This window comes from Vidua chalybeata, chromosome 11 (genome assembly GCF_026979565.1).
Source record: "Vidua chalybeata isolate OUT-0048 chromosome 11, bVidCha1 merged haplotype, whole genome shotgun sequence".
Taxonomy (NCBI): domain Eukaryota; kingdom Metazoa; phylum Chordata; class Aves; order Passeriformes; family Viduidae; genus Vidua; species Vidua chalybeata.
In genome coordinates this window covers 1,696,063-1,713,661 of record NC_071540.1, presented here as the reverse complement: position 1 = coordinate 1,713,661, position 17,599 = coordinate 1,696,063, and the positions used below count along the sequence as shown (strand labels likewise).

Here is a 17,599-nt window from a genome sequence, read left to right as displayed (position 1 = left end):
CTACCCTGGCTCAACGTCTGGAAGGGAAGATTTGGTCTGTAGTGGAGGACATCTGCATGAACCTAATAGAGCTGGGGGTGAAGGCCACAAGGATGAATTCACCCTCAGTGGATTAGAGAAGACGCCCAGGAGAGGAACGCTACGAGCAGTCTGAAGAAAGACATCATTGATGGTAAGAGAGGAGAGGCTGCCAAGGTGTAGCAAGAAAGAGGAAAATGTCTGATTATGTGTGTCCTCCCTCTAGCCAGGCCTGGGCTGTCACACGGGACTTGGTGGCCTGTGGGGTGGCAGCCATGCATGCAGAGCAGTGTGTGCTGTGCTGCACGTTGCTGGCTTAGGGATGTGTCAGGGTGTTTCCCTGGAAGTGGTGGGATGGGGAACTGCCTGGGGCACTTCCTCCAGAGGGAGGAAGGCTTGGAGCAAGGAAGCATTGGACATGCAGGTGTCTGTGCACGTGAGGGGAGCAGGTGGAGCTCCCTGAATGCTGAGATCTCTTGCTTTCCTCCTTAACAGCTGTCAGAGTGAATCACATCCAGTTTGGGAACTGTCCTGTTGGAAGGGCTGCCGCAGGACCTTCACCATCACCAACCACACCCGTACGAAGGTCATGCGCTTTGAGTGGGAGGCAGGAGCCCCATTCCAGTTCTCCCCCAAGGTGAGCGTGGACTGCTCTGCCTTTCCCTGTTTCTCAAGCCTGCCCTGGTGTTCCCAGGAGCTGACAGGGAACCCTCACATACCAGTGATAGCCCATTGCAGTGCCACGTAGGAGATGCAGTCCCTGGCTTGGCTGGGCCAAGGCTGCCAGCCTTGCAGAAAAGGCTTCATATTATGGGAGGTGGCACCTTCTGTTCATACTTTTGGATATCAAACTTCACATCAATCCACTCTGAGGTGCAGATTCCTGGCATAGCTGTTTGCCACATCAGTCCTTTTTGCTGGCAGTCCTGGCCTTCCGTCTGCAGGGGCTGGCCCGGTTCCAGTCCTTTCACCCCCTGGCCTACCTCTCCTAGGTGGCATGATTTCCCCTTCCCCACCCAGCCTGCGGCTGGGCAGGAGAGGTCTGAGCTCTTCACTGACTGGAACAAAAGAGAGAGTTCCCCTGGGAGTTCTCTGCTTTTAACCGCCTGTGTTCTCAGAGGCATCTCCAATGTCTTCAGTGGTCACACCAGGTGTCAATATTCAAATCTGACCACTGATTGGTTTGACCCCAACTTCCTGAGAAAACTCACTTCCTTGTCAAGCCAGGACACCTTGGCAGGGATCAAAATTCCAGTTTCGTCTTGACTCCCTGATTTTCCCTAGGTGGGACACCTCCATCCTGGCTGTGCCAAGGGCATCACAGTGACCTTGAAATCAGATGTCTCAGCCACCTTCAGGAGGCACCTTGTGAAATGTAAGGTGACCAAGATCAACTTTGAGCTGCCACGAAGGAAGGTTCCTGACTGGGATGACCAAATGTCCATTGTCACGTGGAAGGATACCACCAGGAAAGACCTGGCAGCCAGGTGGCCTAAAAAAGAGAAGGTAAGAAGCAAAATGGCCAAAAAAAACCAACCCAGCTTTTACAAAAAGAACCACCGTAACACCTTCACTGCTGGCCGAGCAGCTCCTGCTTCCTCTGGACATTGGACAGCTGTGAGGTTCACCAGCAGTGCATTCCAGGGGAGAGGTGGATGCACAGGGACCAGATACACTCACAAGAGAGGGGGAAGCCTTTTGACAAGAGACCTGTAGCCACACACAAACCATTAGTCTGTGCCACAAGCACAAGTGTTGCAGCCCCTGCCGAATGGGGGACAATGTTTTATTATTTTATCCCATTTTATGGTGTTAGAAATTTCTTCACCTCATTTGGTGCCTTTTTACCAACAAGGAGTTAAGTCTGCTGCACTCCGTCTCTTCTTTTGAAGTGGAGAGGAATCCACTTCTCCTGCATGTGCTGGTGAACCCCAAGTTTTGTCTGCCTGGATGCCAGAGAATTTGGTTGTGGTCTCTGTATTGTGTGGGATATCTCATCATGGAGTAGTCCAGGCACGGTATGACAGTATGGAGGAGTCCGGAGAAGGATCATCTCCAGAGATCTTGCTTTTATTGTCATTATTGCCAAGCACACTCATCTTGGGTGAAGGTTCTTTCTGAGTTTCTGGACCATTTTAAGGCCTCTAAACCATCCTCTTTTCTATCAGAACATCTGCAGTTGGAGACTTTCCTAGTGAGATCTTTCACATCCCAAAATGCCCATCCCCAGCTCCCAGCAGTGTGGCTGTTGCTTCACACAAGACATCTGGAGAGCACTTTCTCCTAAGACAAGAAGAAAAAGGTGGTTTCTAGAACTCCTCAGTCTTGGGGTTCTTCATCCACAGAGCTCCAGCAGGGAAACTTAACCAAATTTTGAGACCTGCTGGATTTATAGGGGACCAGGTAAAGAGTCAGTCCCTCTACAAGGCTGAAGTACAGGGACTGGAACACAGCTATAGTCTCCGTGGGGATATTAACAGCTGTGGTAGTGACTGCTTTGATCAGTGGGTAGAAACAACTATTGTAGCAGAGCAGGCCCAATTTTGCCATCTTTCCAGGGAAATAAAAGTGAATGGTCCTTTCTAGTCCCTCTATGAGGCTGATCTTGGAGGCCAGAAGATTCCCTTCCCAGCCTGACTTTCTGGGCTCTGCTCAGTGATTCTTCTCTCCTCTGTTTGCAGGTGATCAAGACAGTCCCAGAACCGGCTCACACTGTGGTGGAGGAGAGCAGCCAGGAGGTCGAGGTGTACCTCAGTGCCATTGTTGTCTACGCCCAGTTCAAGCTGAACACGGTCATGGTTCAGTTCAAGGATACCAAGCCCTTCCAGACAAGGACAACCACGTGAGTGCTGGAGGCCAGGCAGGGCCCTGCGAGCGGGAGCTGCCTTTGCCCAGGGCTGGCCCAGAACTGCTTCCCAGAACTCTGCCCCAGCCCAAAGCAGCACAGGCCCTTTTACGTGCACGCAAAGCCAAGCAGGAGATGGTGCTCAGGAGAGGTTCAATGCTGCCAAAGCTTTCTGCTGAAAACAGCCATGGGTTTGCTTTCACTGCATGTCACCTGTCCTCATCTGCTCTAGAATAAGTCTGCAGTCAAACCAAGACCTAAAGTCCAGAGTAAGCCCCTTAGCTTTGATGTCCTGGGCACCATGTTGGCCCTTTCCTCTTAAACTGATGGACTTTGAAATAGTTTTTTGGACCACCCAGGACAGCAGTCTGAGCATGGCAGAGTTGCCTGGGGAAAAAGATGCTCCTCAGCAGAAAGTGGTACCAGGAGTCCCTCAGACAATGTTACTGTACTACTTGCTTTATATTTATTGGATATTTTTTGTTATTCCTCCTTCTTGCTTTTCAGTTTCAGGCTATGCAACACGGGGAAGGTAGCCCTGGAATACTCCTGGGAGAAAGCTGCAGACAGTGAAGCAGTGAAGGAGCCATTCTCAACTGCTCTGATGCGTAAGGGCATTTCACTTGGTAGCTGAGGGCCTGGGGAGAAGACTCTGCCACTTCGCTCCAAAATATGAATTGCTTTTTCATCCTTGTCCACACGTCCACTTTCATTAGCATCTTCCCAGTTGCAGCTGGAAAGGTTTCTCCTTGTCCCCATCTGCCTTTCAGCCCCTTCTGTTCTTGCTCTGCCACTTCTGCTCTGCAAAGGACTGAGCCGGGCTCTGGGGAGAGCCATGTGCTGGGTCAGGACTGGGAAGGGGGACGTCATGTCATCCCTTTGAGAAGTCTGAGACTGGGAAAAACAGTGGTGTAACAAGTGAGCTGACCTGTAGCCACTGTCTGTGTGCAGTTCCCCACTCCAGGGCACATGCAAAGTCACTGTCTAAAACCAACTCTCCTGCTTTGACACAGGAGTGTGTGCTGCAGGCAGAGACTGCTCCCAGACGCTCTGTTTCCTGCTAAAAGTACTTGGCCAGGGATGCTCCAAGTGCACCCAGCTCTCTTCCACCTACCTGCACAGGAGGCAGAGTTGCTGGGAACACAGGATTTTGTCATTGAAAGGTGTCCTCTTCCTCTCTGCAGGTCCGTGCCTCTCTGCTACTCTAAGGCGTTGCAGAAAGCTGCTGCATCATTTTAGGTGGCAGCAGGAGCATCCTTTTAAAACGCATCTTTTTGAGCTGCAGCGGCTGCAGCTGCAGCAGCAGCAGTATTACAAGCAGCAGCTGCAGCAGCCTGAGCAGCAGGACTGTTCCAAGAAGCTACTCTACTCAAAGCGTGTCGGTTCCTCCCTGGAAATCTTCCCAGATGTCATTCATGGCCTGCCACTGTTCTCCATCAACCCCTACCATGGCATCCTTGCTCCTGGCCAGAAGCAGACCTTTCATGTGCACTTCTCCCCGAGGTGCACGGGGATGTTTCAGACCACCATACTGTGCAGGTGGGAAACGTCTACACGCTTGCCAACTCATGCTTCTGATGGGTATCACTGAATCACAGGGTGGGACAGGGTGGAAGGGACCACAGTAGGTCATCTGGTCCCACTTCCCTGCTCAAGCGGGGTCATCCCAGAGCACGTGGCACAGGGTTGTGTCCAGAGGGCTCTGGAATAATTTCAGTGAGGGACACTCCACACCCTCTCTGGGCAAGCTGTCACCTGCACAGGAAAGAAGTTCTTCCTCAGGTTCAGGTGGAATTTCCTGATCAGGTTCTGCCCATTGCCTCTCATCCTATTGCTGGGCATCACCAAGCACAGCCTGGTTCGTCCCCTAACACCCTCCCATCAGTCCCTCTGACTGGGATGGGAAGGTGGGCCTGGAGCCAGGCAGCCCCAGAGAAGGCAGCAGAAACACCCACCGGAGCACAGAAAGACCATCATCTGGCCTTGGTAGGGAGACACTGGGAAAAGACACTGTATGAAACATTAAGCTCCTGGAGGGTTGCAAAATCTGGAACAAGAGATCCAGGAACCAGCCAGTCCCTAGCTCTGCTTCCTTTTGGAACAAGCAAGGCCTGCTTCTCTACATGGAACCCCGTGTGCTGTAGTTGGTCCCCAGGCACTTAAGTGGTCATGTTCCTGTCCTTGCACCTCTGCAGCCTCCATGCAGCAAGTGCAGTTATTTAATTTGCTGCTTGCTGCTTGCACAGAGAGAGGATGCAACAGTGTGTGCTCTGCAAGGAGACAGAAAAGTAGCTGGCTGGGAATGCTCATCTGGTTAATACCAGTCCCTTTCTTCCTAGGATTCCTAACCTGAAGCCAGCTCAGAAGATGGGGCAGGTGATTGTGAAAGGCAGATCCCAGGAGCAGAAGAGTCTTGGTGAACCATTACAGCAGACAGAGAAAGGCCAGGGACCCAAGAAGGAGGTGCTCAGGAAACCAACACCCGAGGGACAGCATTTATGTCAGCTGGAGTATCTGGCAGGAGCTGGCAACACTGTGCCTTCTGCTGCTGATGGTCTCCCACCCTTCACCGGAGACCTCTGCAGCTACCCTTCCAAGCTCCAGTGAACACATCTAACTTATCTTTTAATTACCTACATTAATTAACTACTTGTTCATTAGATTGATAGTTAACTGACAATTAATAATTGTCAATTAATTGTTAATTGTTAATAAACAACCGTTAATAAATTGCTAATCGTCAGGTTGTCTTGATTTGAAAGACAGGTGTCTGCAGGATCTCTCTGGAATGGAGAATGTGACCCCATTCCATCCAAATTACTATAACTTCAAAATTAAGGGGCTTTCAGGCAAAGATATGGGAAAAGGAGTCACAGTTCTTTGCCAGTGTGTATAACAAGGCAAACAAACAACAACACTGGCAGCAAAAACAAACAGAACCAGATACCCAACCACAGCCTTACTTGACTTGGAAGAGAACTATGGACAGCAACGTGAAATGACAACTCAGGAACTTTTAAATAGACTGAATTAAAAAGGAGCAGGTCTCCTTGCCCATTCATTTCACTATGATTCTGTTGTTTGTGTGCCAGGAACATGCTGGGTCCATGGAAACCTGTGAAGGAATGGTAACTTCCACAGCAATGATTGTTTACTGTGAAAAAGGCATATTACATGATTGGCTCTTTGCAAATATTAAAATGAATACTGTATGTGTTATGTTGTAAAGTTATGCTGTATTAATCTCTTTTAAGTAGTGTGATAAATATAGTTTTTAGGCTATAGCATAATATTAAAATTGAAACTATGTGATGTAAGATATTTTTTGTAACTAGCACAAGGAATGGAAAAGATAATCAATACATTGTTCACATTATCCTATCTGGATAGACATAACAGCAACAAGACACTAAGATTTCAAGAGAAGAATTATTGCCTCCTTATCGCGAAAGCTCAGACTTCGAGGAACCAAGAAGGTTGATTTACAAGACTGGGGGGGGGAAGCTAAAATTAAGCAGAAACACCCTACTTTGAAAGGAATGTTTGAATCATGTATGAGATATATGAATATGCAATAGGCTATTGCTTTTAAGGAGGAATCCTTTGTTAGCAAGGTGTGCCTTTTGGCGGAATGCCAGGGACCTGGACGTCTGTAATTCTTTTTTTCTTTTTTTTTTTTCTTATTGTCCTAATTTTTATTACTATTTTCATTACTATTTTCATTATCATTAAACTTCTAAAATTTTAACACAAATGAATGTCATTTTTCACATTTACCTACATAAAGAAATTGACAAGGCAGTGCAGCTTTATTAAATGTGATTTTTTAGTCTGCAGTTAATATTACTCTTTTCTCCCTTTAATACATAAAAGGCAAAAATCTAAGGCTCTCAGAACTCTTTTGCCAGCATTTTGTTTCCTTTTACAACTTTTGTTTTCCATCCCTGCTTCACATCAACTGCCTGTACTCAGCAGTTATTTTTTTTCTGTTGCTGGGTCTTGCTTAAAAAAACAAATAATCACATTTATACAGATGATACACTGATTGTAAATGTGTTTTTTACTGATCCTTGATGCACAAGCCTACTACTGGAATGTACTTAAAGATATCTTAGATATAATTCACTTTTTGATGCAGTTTAGAGGGAACACAGTCTTCGAAGCAATAACTAAATAACTGTTCATTTAGAATGAGTCAACTGAGTTGGGTGCATGTCTCCCTCCACTTTTTTAAAAAAGTGAGCTCACTTTTTGAAATTTTAAAGATTCATTAAGCCTTTACAATAAAACCACAAAAGGATCAAATAAGGAAAAATAACAGCGCTGGGAGCCCTCCCTCCACAGCTGCCTGCCACGTGTCTCACCCACAGTGTGGCTGTTCTGCCTTTTATACCCCTGGGGGTTGCATCAGCCAAGCCTGGCCCCTCCCAACGTCTGTCAGTCAGCTCTTCTTTGCAATTTATTGGTGGAGACTACTTTCTTGAAACTTGATTGGAAGTGAGGTGTTGCCCCCTAGCAACGAGCTCTTCCATTCCCAGCTGCCCCATGGAAGGGGCACATGTGCTCGCCTTCTTCCTACCCGTCCTAGGCAACCCAGGCTGTCTGGTGGGAACAATACGGGGGTGGGGGGAAAGGGGACTATGGGGAGAACAGAGGACATCTAAACAACAAACCACAGTAACATAGCTATACATCAATAAAGCTTCTCTTAATGTACACACAATATTCATCCCTTAATTGCGAGAGCAAATCATCTCATTATTTATCTATAACACTCCCGAGAGGTGAAAACACACACACACGTACTTTGACAAAATGGCAATCCTTTATACCCTTTTGAGGCTGGGGGTGATCCCTGTCCCCTTTCCCATTGAATGGCCACTCAGGAACTTAGGCTCTCTCCCAACCAAAATCTTCTGTCCCTTCCCTTCTCATCCTTCTTCCTGTTTGGGTCATGTCTTCAATCATGCCCCTCTCCTGGTTCTCAACAACACCCAACCAGTTAAACAAAACACATCCTAACTATAGATAACAAATAGGAAACAGAACCAACCATTTTCATTCTTTTGCTCCGTAACCTTTTTGGGCTGAAGCAAAATGTTATTTCCTCTCGCACAGGTATGTTATTTAATTGTGTCTTTCAGAAGTTTTTCCTCTTAGAGTATTTTAATCTTGCTCTACAAGTTGTCTGTCTGGATTCATCTGTCATTTATGCAAACAAGATGATGCAAAATGTAAACTTTGACCTACTAAAGCAGAAGTTCCACTATGAACTACACAATGCTGTACAGGTACAGTGTATTTTTTGATAGCGAGGGTTTATGGATTAGCAGGGGATAGCCTCAGCATTTTCTTAGGTAGCTACTCTTGCTACGGCACATTTCTTCTGTTCTGCAGAAACCTTAACCACCATTTCCAGCTTCTTTGACTGGAAAGATAAAACATAAAGGGATGCTGCAATACCAACATGCATCTCTGTGGATGCAATAAGAAACATAAACCTTGTTCTATTTAACAGTAGCACTCCTTGACATTCTAGCTGAGAAGATCACCAGGGGAAGTGTGTTTTCCAGGAGGTAAAAGGGAAGCCACTGATAAAGATGACATTGACACTGCTCTCTGAGAAGCTAAAGAAGAAGTGGGTCTTCAGCCAGAGAAGGTGGAAGTCATCTGTAGGCTGATGCCTGGAATTGATGAAGTGAGTCAGCATATCAATACAGAATAAGTTTGGGTGCTTTTCTTTTGTGTGGTTGGCAGTGACCTTTTCAAACCTGTAACTTCCAAGAGGTGCTGCTTCTTCATGTACACAGCCAGTGTGTCCAGTAGAGCCCAGGGAAAGGGCTCTTGCCCTCCGTGTTTGGTATTTGTGAGACCAGCTCTGGGGCACCAGTCAGTGACTCTGGAGTACCAGACAGACACCGCTGCCCTGGTGAGAGTTTAGCAGAGAGCCAGGAGCACAGTCACGGGGCTACAACCAGTGGGTGATGAGCAGACAGGCTGAGAGAGGTGAGCTTGCTCAGCTTTATCGCGGCCGGGGGTCCCAGGGGTCCATCCAGCCCCCTGGGCAGCTGCTGCCGTAGGTATCCCAGATAGCGCTGTGCTTTATCAGCTCAGCCTGTCTGGGCCTTGGGCTAGTTCTCAGCCGCAGGTGACTTTAGCGAGCAATTCTGGAGTGATTTCAGCTCTAGTGAATTCAGCTCTTAGTGATTTCAGCTCATTGCTCGCTTTGTGCCTCGGCAGACGCAGGGATGGAGAGAGGAGAAGTCTGTATGGATTTCTGCAGCAGTGTGTTTATTGGCAGCTCCTGCAAAGGCTTCCAGTGACAGCTCTTCTGCCTAACTGGGCAGAGGTGAGGGTTTATGTAGGGTTCTGGGGTGTTAGGAATTGTCCAATGGCCAGGGTTTGAGGAGAACACGACCTATAGCCTTACAGAGAGATAACAAGGGTCCAAGGGCAGAAGAGGAGCTGCTTTGGTCCACTCATCATGACTCTGCATTTCTTATCTTAGGCGAGTGATCGCCATGGAGGCCTTGCAGGGTCTCTGACTGCTACACAGCTTGAAAGCTACCAGGGGTTTTGGCTGCTTCCTTCTCCTGGGGGCTCAGAGAGAGAACGATACCAGAACTCTTCTTGAGGCACTGGACACAGCAGCAGCATGGACATTTTGATGAGATGCAAGAAAAAAATCCTCTTCACAATAAGGTCAGACCAAAACTGGAGCAAATGCTCCTGACAGGCTGTATAATCTCCATCCCTGGAGCTGTGCAGAGATCACTCACCCAGGCAGGGTTGCAGCAGGCTGCTGTAGCCTCACAGGTGTCTCGTTCGTTTTCTGCTGACTCCAGGGCAGTGCAGACAGAGAGGGAGCACCAGAGAGGATGTGCACCAGGATCGTGTGCATCATCTTCCTCTAGCAGGGACACTTCCAGAGGTGTCTTTGGAGTGTAGGTCACCATTTGACAATTAACAGGTTCTCAATTTCTCTAACAGTGTTCAGTATTACATAGGAACAGTTTTCCCACAGAACAGAGGAATTGCTGTTTCTGAAGACTATTTCCGTTCACCAGGTAACTCTTTGTTACTATGCCTCCTGTTTTTCTATCAGCATATCGTCTCCTCATTAAAAAAGGAAAGAATTACTTTTGAAATTGTATTGCAAAAAGCTTTAATTTACTTCTTAAATTATAATTTCTGTACAGATAACCTTAAAGCCACATAGTTCAGAGGCAGTGTGTAAAAAGGATCAAATTTTCCCTGTTTTCCAGCCAGTTACATCAGGAGACATGATGTGGGTTTCAAACCACGAATATCGTACATGTCAGACGATACTCTGGTATCGCCGGCTGGGGGTCTATGTACAAATCACCAACGGGACGGGACTGCTGAGGAACGCGTCTCGAGCTGTTTGTGTTCCAGCATCGGCCTCATTACACGGTTATGACAATGGGAAGATGCCAGCAGCTCACAACCCTGGCAGCAGACGAAGAACTCAATGTTACAATTTACTTTAAAAGCTTTTTGACCAATCACACAAGGCAAAAGCATATTTCCAGTAGTTCTGTCCAACCACTGTAAGCACACGTACCTTTGGTTAAAACCATTCTCGCTTATTTTGAATACAATACCTGCTTGTAAGCCTTAAGATACAATGCACAGAGCTCCATTATTAAGCTTGGAACTTCCTAATATCTCGCTAGATATACTTTGATGACGCTGTTGAGCAGGATGTGAACAGAGAACTCCAGATCAGAAGGCTAAGAAAATGAGCTTTTTTCTTTATTTCAAATGCACCGCTCTATATATAGAGAACATCGTGCAGACTAATTTCATTGGTCTTAGAGTAAAAACATCTCACGCCATTGGTGCGCAGTGAATGACGCACAGTGGCAGAACATATCTATAAACAATGTGAATAACAAGATAGATTAGAGAATTATTTACATTCTTTCCCAACTGTTTCCCAGGCTGTCGCCTGGTTAGAAAACCTTTCTCTTTCTCTCTGACTGAGCTGAGAGTATCCACACTTTTCTGTAGCTTAGGGAGTTTTCTAGACAAGCTTTAATACATGGACCATTGTTCTATTTGTCCTTACTTTTCTACTTCTTATATCATTTTTCTGCTGACAAATCTTACGGCTACTGCTTAGCTCTAATCGCAGTTCTGCTGTCTATGAGGCCTGCCTTTTGTAGCTTTCCCAAAACCCTCTAATTTTAAGGATTTCCACACTCTGGCTCTTCAATATATACATTCCAGGTGCTTCTGACTTGGATGGAGTCTTTCTAAACTCGAATCAAATACCACAAACACTGTTTTGCTCTTCCTCTTTTCTACAAAACAATAGTCTTTGTTAATGTGAATAAACAGAACGAGCAATGCATCCTAAAGAATTTTAATACAAACTATGATTTCAGTAGATTTTGGCTTCCTGTGGAAGAAGGTGTGTGTCCTGGTATGGAATGGGAGGAAATGCAGGGAAATGATGCAAAGCTTTTTTGTGTAATTGAACCACTGAGAAGCTGGTGTTTCACGCCTCTGTGAAACACATGTTAAAGACGAAAAAATGCGAGACCTGTCTCTTTCTTTTGCGGTCGCTGAGGAGGTGCGGGCCCCGGCCGGCACCGGCCCTCCGTCTCGGCCACGCTGGGCCGGGCGCTCCTGCCGTGGGCCGGGCCCCTTTCCCCGCCCTCCCCGGGCCGCTCGCCGGTCTGGCCGGGCCGGGCCCAAGCAGCTGCCGGGCAGGGAGGTGGGGGAGGCTGCGGAGCCCTGGCCAGAGCCGGGCTGGCTGCGGTTCTGAAGATCTTGCCATCAGACCCCCTCCCCCAGCGCGGCTGAGACCAGAGACCCCTGCAGCCCGTGCAGAAAAGCAAAGACCAACTATGAGGCCGGTCAGGTAGGATGCAGGCGTGATGTTAACCCTTCCAGTGCTTCAATCCTCCCTCGACTGAGAGAAAAGAACAAGACGCGAGCACGTAAAGGAACAGCATGAAGACATCGAGCTCAGTGACGAAAGAGTTAAGTCCCAGATGGGAGGGATGAGGAGAGGCTTGTTTTGGACCTGAAATCCTCTTGGAAGCTATGGAGAAAGGACTCTTTTTTCCTTATAACGCATGAAACTGTGAGAAAAAAACTGCTCACTTTGAAAATTTAAAAGGTTTATTGAACTTTTACAAAAATACAACAAAAGGACTACATAAGGAAAAATTTGCAGTGCTGGGAACTGCCCTCATGGACACCACGTGGTCGGTTCATCTTCAAGATGGATGCTCAGTCTTTTATACCCCTGGGGGTTGCATCAGCCAAGCCTGGCCCCTCCCAACGTCTGTCAGTCTGCTCTTCTCTGCCATTTATCAGTGGAGGTTGCTTTCTTGTAACTCGATTGGAGGTCAGGTGTCGTCATGCCGCACCCCCTGAGCAACAAGCTCTTCCATTCCCAGCTGCCCCATGGAAGGGGCACATGTGCTCGCCTTCTTCCTACCCGTCCTAGGCAACCCAGGCTGTCTGGTGGGAACAATACGGGGGTGGGGGGAAAGGGGACTATGGGGAGAACAGAGGACATCTAAACTACAATAACATAACTATACATCACTAAAGCTTTTCTTAATATTCACACAATAGTTATTCCTTAATTGCGAGAGCCAATCATCTCATTGTCCATCTATAACAAAACTATAGTGAGATGAAAGTGTTCAAACTGATACTGAGCAAAAGCCTCCATGCTAAGATAAGCAGATGGTGAAATAGCTGTGATCCCATGAGAAGTTTGAACTGAGAAAGAGAGCAGTCCTGTGCTTCCCAGAGAAGATCTCTGTTTCCAGGGATGACAATGATTTTAGAAATAGACAGTGAGAACTTTTGCCTTTGAACAGCTCATCTTTAAAACAATACCCCGTAAGTCGACATGGCCCATCGACAAGCTGTGGGAAGGCTTGTGGACACGACAAGGATTTCATGATGGCAGGGTTCCCTTGGTGGCTGCTATTTGTGACAACATTTGAGAACCACGAGAGAACTGTTTTTTTCTCTTGTGAAGAAGTCTCCATAACCTTAACAAGAGGGACTTCTCTCCCTCAGTGAACTGAAGAAACACTATTTTAGAGGTGGTAAACTGACTGGAAATCTTAGGTATGGTTTCTTTACGTTGTCAGTAGGAAAGAAAAGGTTGTGGGGGGAGGAGAAGTGTTCTGAAGGGTTTGTTTTGATTCTTACTACTTTTTCTTCCTTCTAGGTCCTTCTGATAAAATTTTCTTTATTTATACCCTTTTAAAGTTTTGAACCTGCTTTGCCTTTCTCCTAATCCTATCTCACAGCAGGAAGTGAGTGTATTGGTGATTGGCCAGCACCAAACCCGCCACATTCTTTGGTGTGTTGGCTGGGAAAATCTTAAATTGGTGAACCAAAACCACTACAGTGTCACAGCTAGTCTGGCAATTAATTTGGCAATAAATAAGCAACCAGCCCGGTTCCATAATCTGGTCCCTGGGTGAACAAAGATAAGATACATTCAAACCTAAACAGAGACTTCACCCAATTGTGTTCCATCCTAAGCTGCAGACATCTCACAGCTCAAAGAGCTGGGCTATGTGAAAATCGGACCAATCAGTGGTTAAGACCAGGGCATTTCAAACCCCCTACATAAAGTGAGTTCGAACAATAAAACTCAGTGTTGTCGCATGGAGCTCTGAGAGTGTGTGTCGTCCCTGTCTTAAACCACCAACCCCATGTGACATGTGGTAACCCCACATAATAAGAGGAGATTACACTTAAAATTAAAATGTCCATAAATAAAGTGTTTCAAAAAGTGTTACATTTTATGGCTAAATATCTTGCAATAATATTTCTATACCTACAGAAAAATACTTCCATATCCTGGAAAATTCGTATGTATCCCAGGAAAACAATACAGAAATATGATGAAGGATATGGAAAAACTGGATTAAAATCAGAATTTTAGAAAATAAATAAGGAAGACCCATTGTGGTAGTCTGGTTTTTTACAGTTTGTTCTTCTGTAGTAGGTTTTAAATATTCCTTGTTATAAGTTTGCAATGGTTCATTCCATGTACCCCATTTGGCTTCCCTAATGATTCAGTCCTGAGTTGTTTACCCCAAGATTTTCCCGCCAAGTGTCTGTCAATCCACCTGTCAATCTCCTTGTACCTCCCTTGTTCCCTTCTGGAATGTTCCCTGTCCTTCATCCCTTCCTTGAAGCAAGATTGGATTGCAAGGTTTGCTCCTTCCCTTTGTTGGCTTCTATTGGAAAGCCCTTACCCTGCACTCCTCCCCTAATGCCTTCCTATTGGTAAAAGGTTGTGTCCTCCCCTTATTCCCACCCCTCCTTAGAAGCAGGTTTTTTTCCCTCAGCTATCGTCACTTGTTCCTGGATCCTCTGGGGAAACAAACCTTCCTTGGAACTCAAACAGGTGATCCCTCTCTATTCCTTTGGCTTGGTCCCTTGTATTGGGTTGCTGCTGTGTCACCCACGCCACAGCCATCTGCAGCAGGGAGCTGCGAGCCCCTGTAAGCACCACCACCTGGGAGGGTCTCAGGAGAGATCTGGGGGTGGCCGTTCTCATGACTGCACATCGGTTTTGGGGAGTGAGCTGGCTGGAGAACATCTTCCCTGTGACCGCAGTGTGCAGATACAACCCATGAGAAAGCATGCATGCTTTTTTACTTCTGTAGCAAACTGGCAAGCCTTTTTAACTGCTCTATGATTACACAAGATGAACAGAGTATTTGTAAAATCAATTTTGACAAACACAAAAATATGATTTCAAATTCTTCAAGTCAAATTAAATGGCTTGCCATTAGGGGGACTAAATTGCAGTGCAGTTAAAAATAGTTCTTAGCCGTCTTGTACTCATTTTGTAACAATGAATTTTTTTTTTAAATAATGAACATTTTTACTTCATACAGACCTAAGTGTTTGAGGCTTCTTGATGATATTTTAAATTTTACTTCTTTTTATTGTGTTTTTTCTTCTTTTTAGATGAGTAACTTGGTGACACCAGTTGTAGGATTTGTGGAGGATACATTCCAGGTCACTCCTAATCCAGATGAAGTGAGCAAGGTTTTTGTTATGCCTTTGGAGTACTTTGTCAAGCCCTTAAATTACAGCACCTTCACTTACAAAACCTCCTCAGGTTACTTAACTCAGATACACTGCTTTACATGATGACCAGGAACATAAAAGGGCATTCAAGATGTGGAGACTGACTGCCCACTTTGCTGTATTTCTTGCTCTTCTAATTTTTGGAGAGAGACGTACCTTTGAAGTGGATTATGATCTTGATAACTTAATTTCATCCTCCAATAATAACTTCATTAATTTGTATGCATCTATACATGAAAGAAAGAAGAGTAATCTGTGACAACTTGGTCAGGCAATTAATTTCTTTTGAAAGAGGAAAAAGGAAGTTGGTTTATTTCCTTTGTACTTACTTTTTGAAAGCTACACTTGAATTTCTTCTGAATTGGGAGCTTCAAGTTGACAATCGCTAACCAGATTAATGTAATTTTTTATCTCTTTCAAGAGTTGTGAGAGGCACACAATATTTTTTGTGAAACAGACGTTCAAAAGGTCTGTTTCAGTTCCTTCTCAGTTTCAGTGTCTTTGTTCTGTGTATTTCTGTGTTTTGCCTTGGCTATAATGAAATAATACTATTTGATGTAATTCCTGTTTGAGTTAACCTATGAAACCTTCTGGGGATCTGTCTGCCTCTTACATGTGCCATATGTGGACAACGTGATCCATACAGTCTTGTGTGGTATCTTTAAGCACTTACAGAATGCACAAGAAAAATACAAAAGGTTTCAGGCTTTCACAGTCTTGTTTTGTTTTGCTTGGGCTTGTGGAGGAAAGAGGGTGGGTTAAAATGTGCAATTAATCCTGGTTAATTTAACATTTCTCACAAGGCAATTCTGTAGGCTATGGAAAACCTAGGATACAGGCAACAGGACTGAAGTTTGTCCCTGACTGTCTTGTTATCAAACCTCACTCAGCTGCTGGCAGGAGTCTTCTCCAGGACAGAAAAGTGGAGGTGAGGCTTCAAGAGGACAAAAATGCTTATGTGTAGTTGACCAGGCACCCTGGCAGTGTCAGACACGTGGTGCTCCTTGTGCTGGAAATCCTTGTTCCCTCATTGGTGCTGAACTAGCAGCTCATTCACAGTGCTCAGGACCTTACTGCAAATGGTGATGTTTTTAAAAGCTCAAGTGATTTAGTCTGGATTTGAGATCTGCTGCACAGCTCCAGGTGTCACTAAGCCTGAACAGCTGTTCTGAATCCCAGGGTGAGCTGAATGCATTCGGTGTCTCTCAGAATCTTGGGCCCTAGTGCAAGGCTGGAGTAAGATAAAGGAAAACCCTCAGCTGTTCCTGTGGGTGTTTGCATTTGTGCTGCCCCTGCTGCAGTCACTAACAGATGCAAATGTGATAAAGAAAAGCTGATGGCAGTTCCTGTGCACATGCAGTGCCTACCATCAAACCTTTCTTATTCCTGTATGAGCTCTTTTGGCTAATGTTATGTTGTTAATATCATGCATTCATTATGTTTGATATCAGTGGACTTTTTAAGTTAAAAGAAAAGAAGACTTGGGTTTTTTTGGCTAGGATGAAATAAAAAAATAATTGAAGTGTTTGTAAGTAAAACTGCAATTCTGCAAGTCACACATTTACTCATGGGAAATTCTTTCCTTGGGCAATCTTCAGATAAAATACTTCCACGGTTCTTGGGGCAGGAATCCTTCAACCTGAGCACCTCTCCTAACCAAAGTAAACTTTAAAGGGTTCTCTCTTAACTACTCCTGCAATTATACCTGAATACTACTAAATCTATTTACTAAAATCTATTTCTATTCACTTTTATTTTGAATGTAGTGATTTTAAAGCGCTCCTGTACTTTGTATTATTGTTTGCAAAGGGATATATACGTATAGTGTGTTGATATAGCTTTAAATATGAAAAAGTGTTTTGCACATGTGTGTATTTACACTTTGTGCTTTTTCATATAAACAAATCCCCAGGGCAATTGATCAGTTGAGAAAAGGTAAGAAAAATAAATTACAGACTATATTCTCTAACTATGATATAAGATATGCTTTTCTGACATTTAAATGCATGCAAAGGGTTATATCAAAACAAGAAAGTACTGGCAGGATACAAAACTAACTAAAGATAAGTGGCATGAAGTTGAAAGTGAGGTTTTAGTCATGCTTTTAGTAAATGTACAGGGATTCAGCATTTGACATTTCTGTATTTTTGAGTGCTCAAATAATCAGACCTTTGCTATTGAACACTTACATGAGCATTTATCACATGCATATTTGATAAGCAAGTTGCTAGTTTACAATCATTAGTGATATAATGAAAATCACTTTTAATAGAGTATTTCTAATAGTTTGAAGCACGCTTGGGTGAGGAGAAACCAAAACGTTCTTTTCATTCCTAGCAGTTCAGCTTGTGGAGAACTGCTGGAAAACCACTGGCTCTGTCACTGCTGGGGGAATTTTGTCGTTTACAGAACGAAAGGAGCCGATCCCGGGCAGCGCTGCCATGGCGGCCGCCCTGAGGGCCGCTCCGAGGGCGAGGAGCTCCCACCACAGCCGTGAGGGCCCCGCCGTGCCCAGCGGGCCACTGCCATGGGGCCGGGCTGGCGCCAAACTGTTGAGTCACGGCTTAGAGAAGTTGGAGGTAGGTGACGATATATTTAAGAAAGGAAATTACTTCGATTCAGCCT

General features: G+C 45.3%; 1 protein-coding gene and 1 pseudogene across 1 annotated transcript; both read left to right on the top strand.

Moving 5' to 3' along the window:
- The first annotated feature begins 6 nt into the window (after positions 1 to 6).
- LOC128793576 (hydrocephalus-inducing protein homolog) lies at positions 7 to 5,595 on the top strand. Its single transcript, XM_053952882.1, has 7 exons — positions 7 to 172; positions 514 to 655; positions 1,303 to 1,524; positions 2,700 to 2,860; positions 3,371 to 3,471; positions 4,048 to 4,402; positions 5,203 to 5,595. Exons 2-7 carry the CDS (start codon positions 608 to 610, stop codon positions 5,468 to 5,470), a joined length of 1,155 nt encoding a protein of 384 aa, XP_053808857.1. The 5' UTR covers positions 7 to 172; positions 514 to 607; the 3' UTR covers positions 5,471 to 5,595.
- Positions 5,596 to 8,085: 2,490 nt separating this feature from the next.
- Positions 8,086 to 15,233, top strand: LOC128793747 (peroxisomal coenzyme A diphosphatase NUDT7-like; annotated as a pseudogene).
- The last annotated feature ends 2,366 nt before the right edge of the window (positions 15,234 to 17,599 follow it).

Bases quoted from the DNA above. Each gene is read 5' to 3' on its own strand.
- LOC128793576 (XM_053952882.1), top strand. From the start codon at position 608: ATGCGCTTTGAGTGGGAGGCAGGAGCCCCATTCCAGTTCTCCCCCAAG. The intron at 1,525-2,699 runs GTAAGAAGCAAA...CTCTGTTTGCAG, and splicing joins GGTGGCCTAAAAAAGAGAAG to GTGATCAAGACAGTCCCAGA. The intron at 3,472-4,047 runs GTAAGGGCATTT...TCCTCTCTGCAG, and splicing joins ATTCTCAACTGCTCTGATGC to GTCCGTGCCTCTCTGCTACT.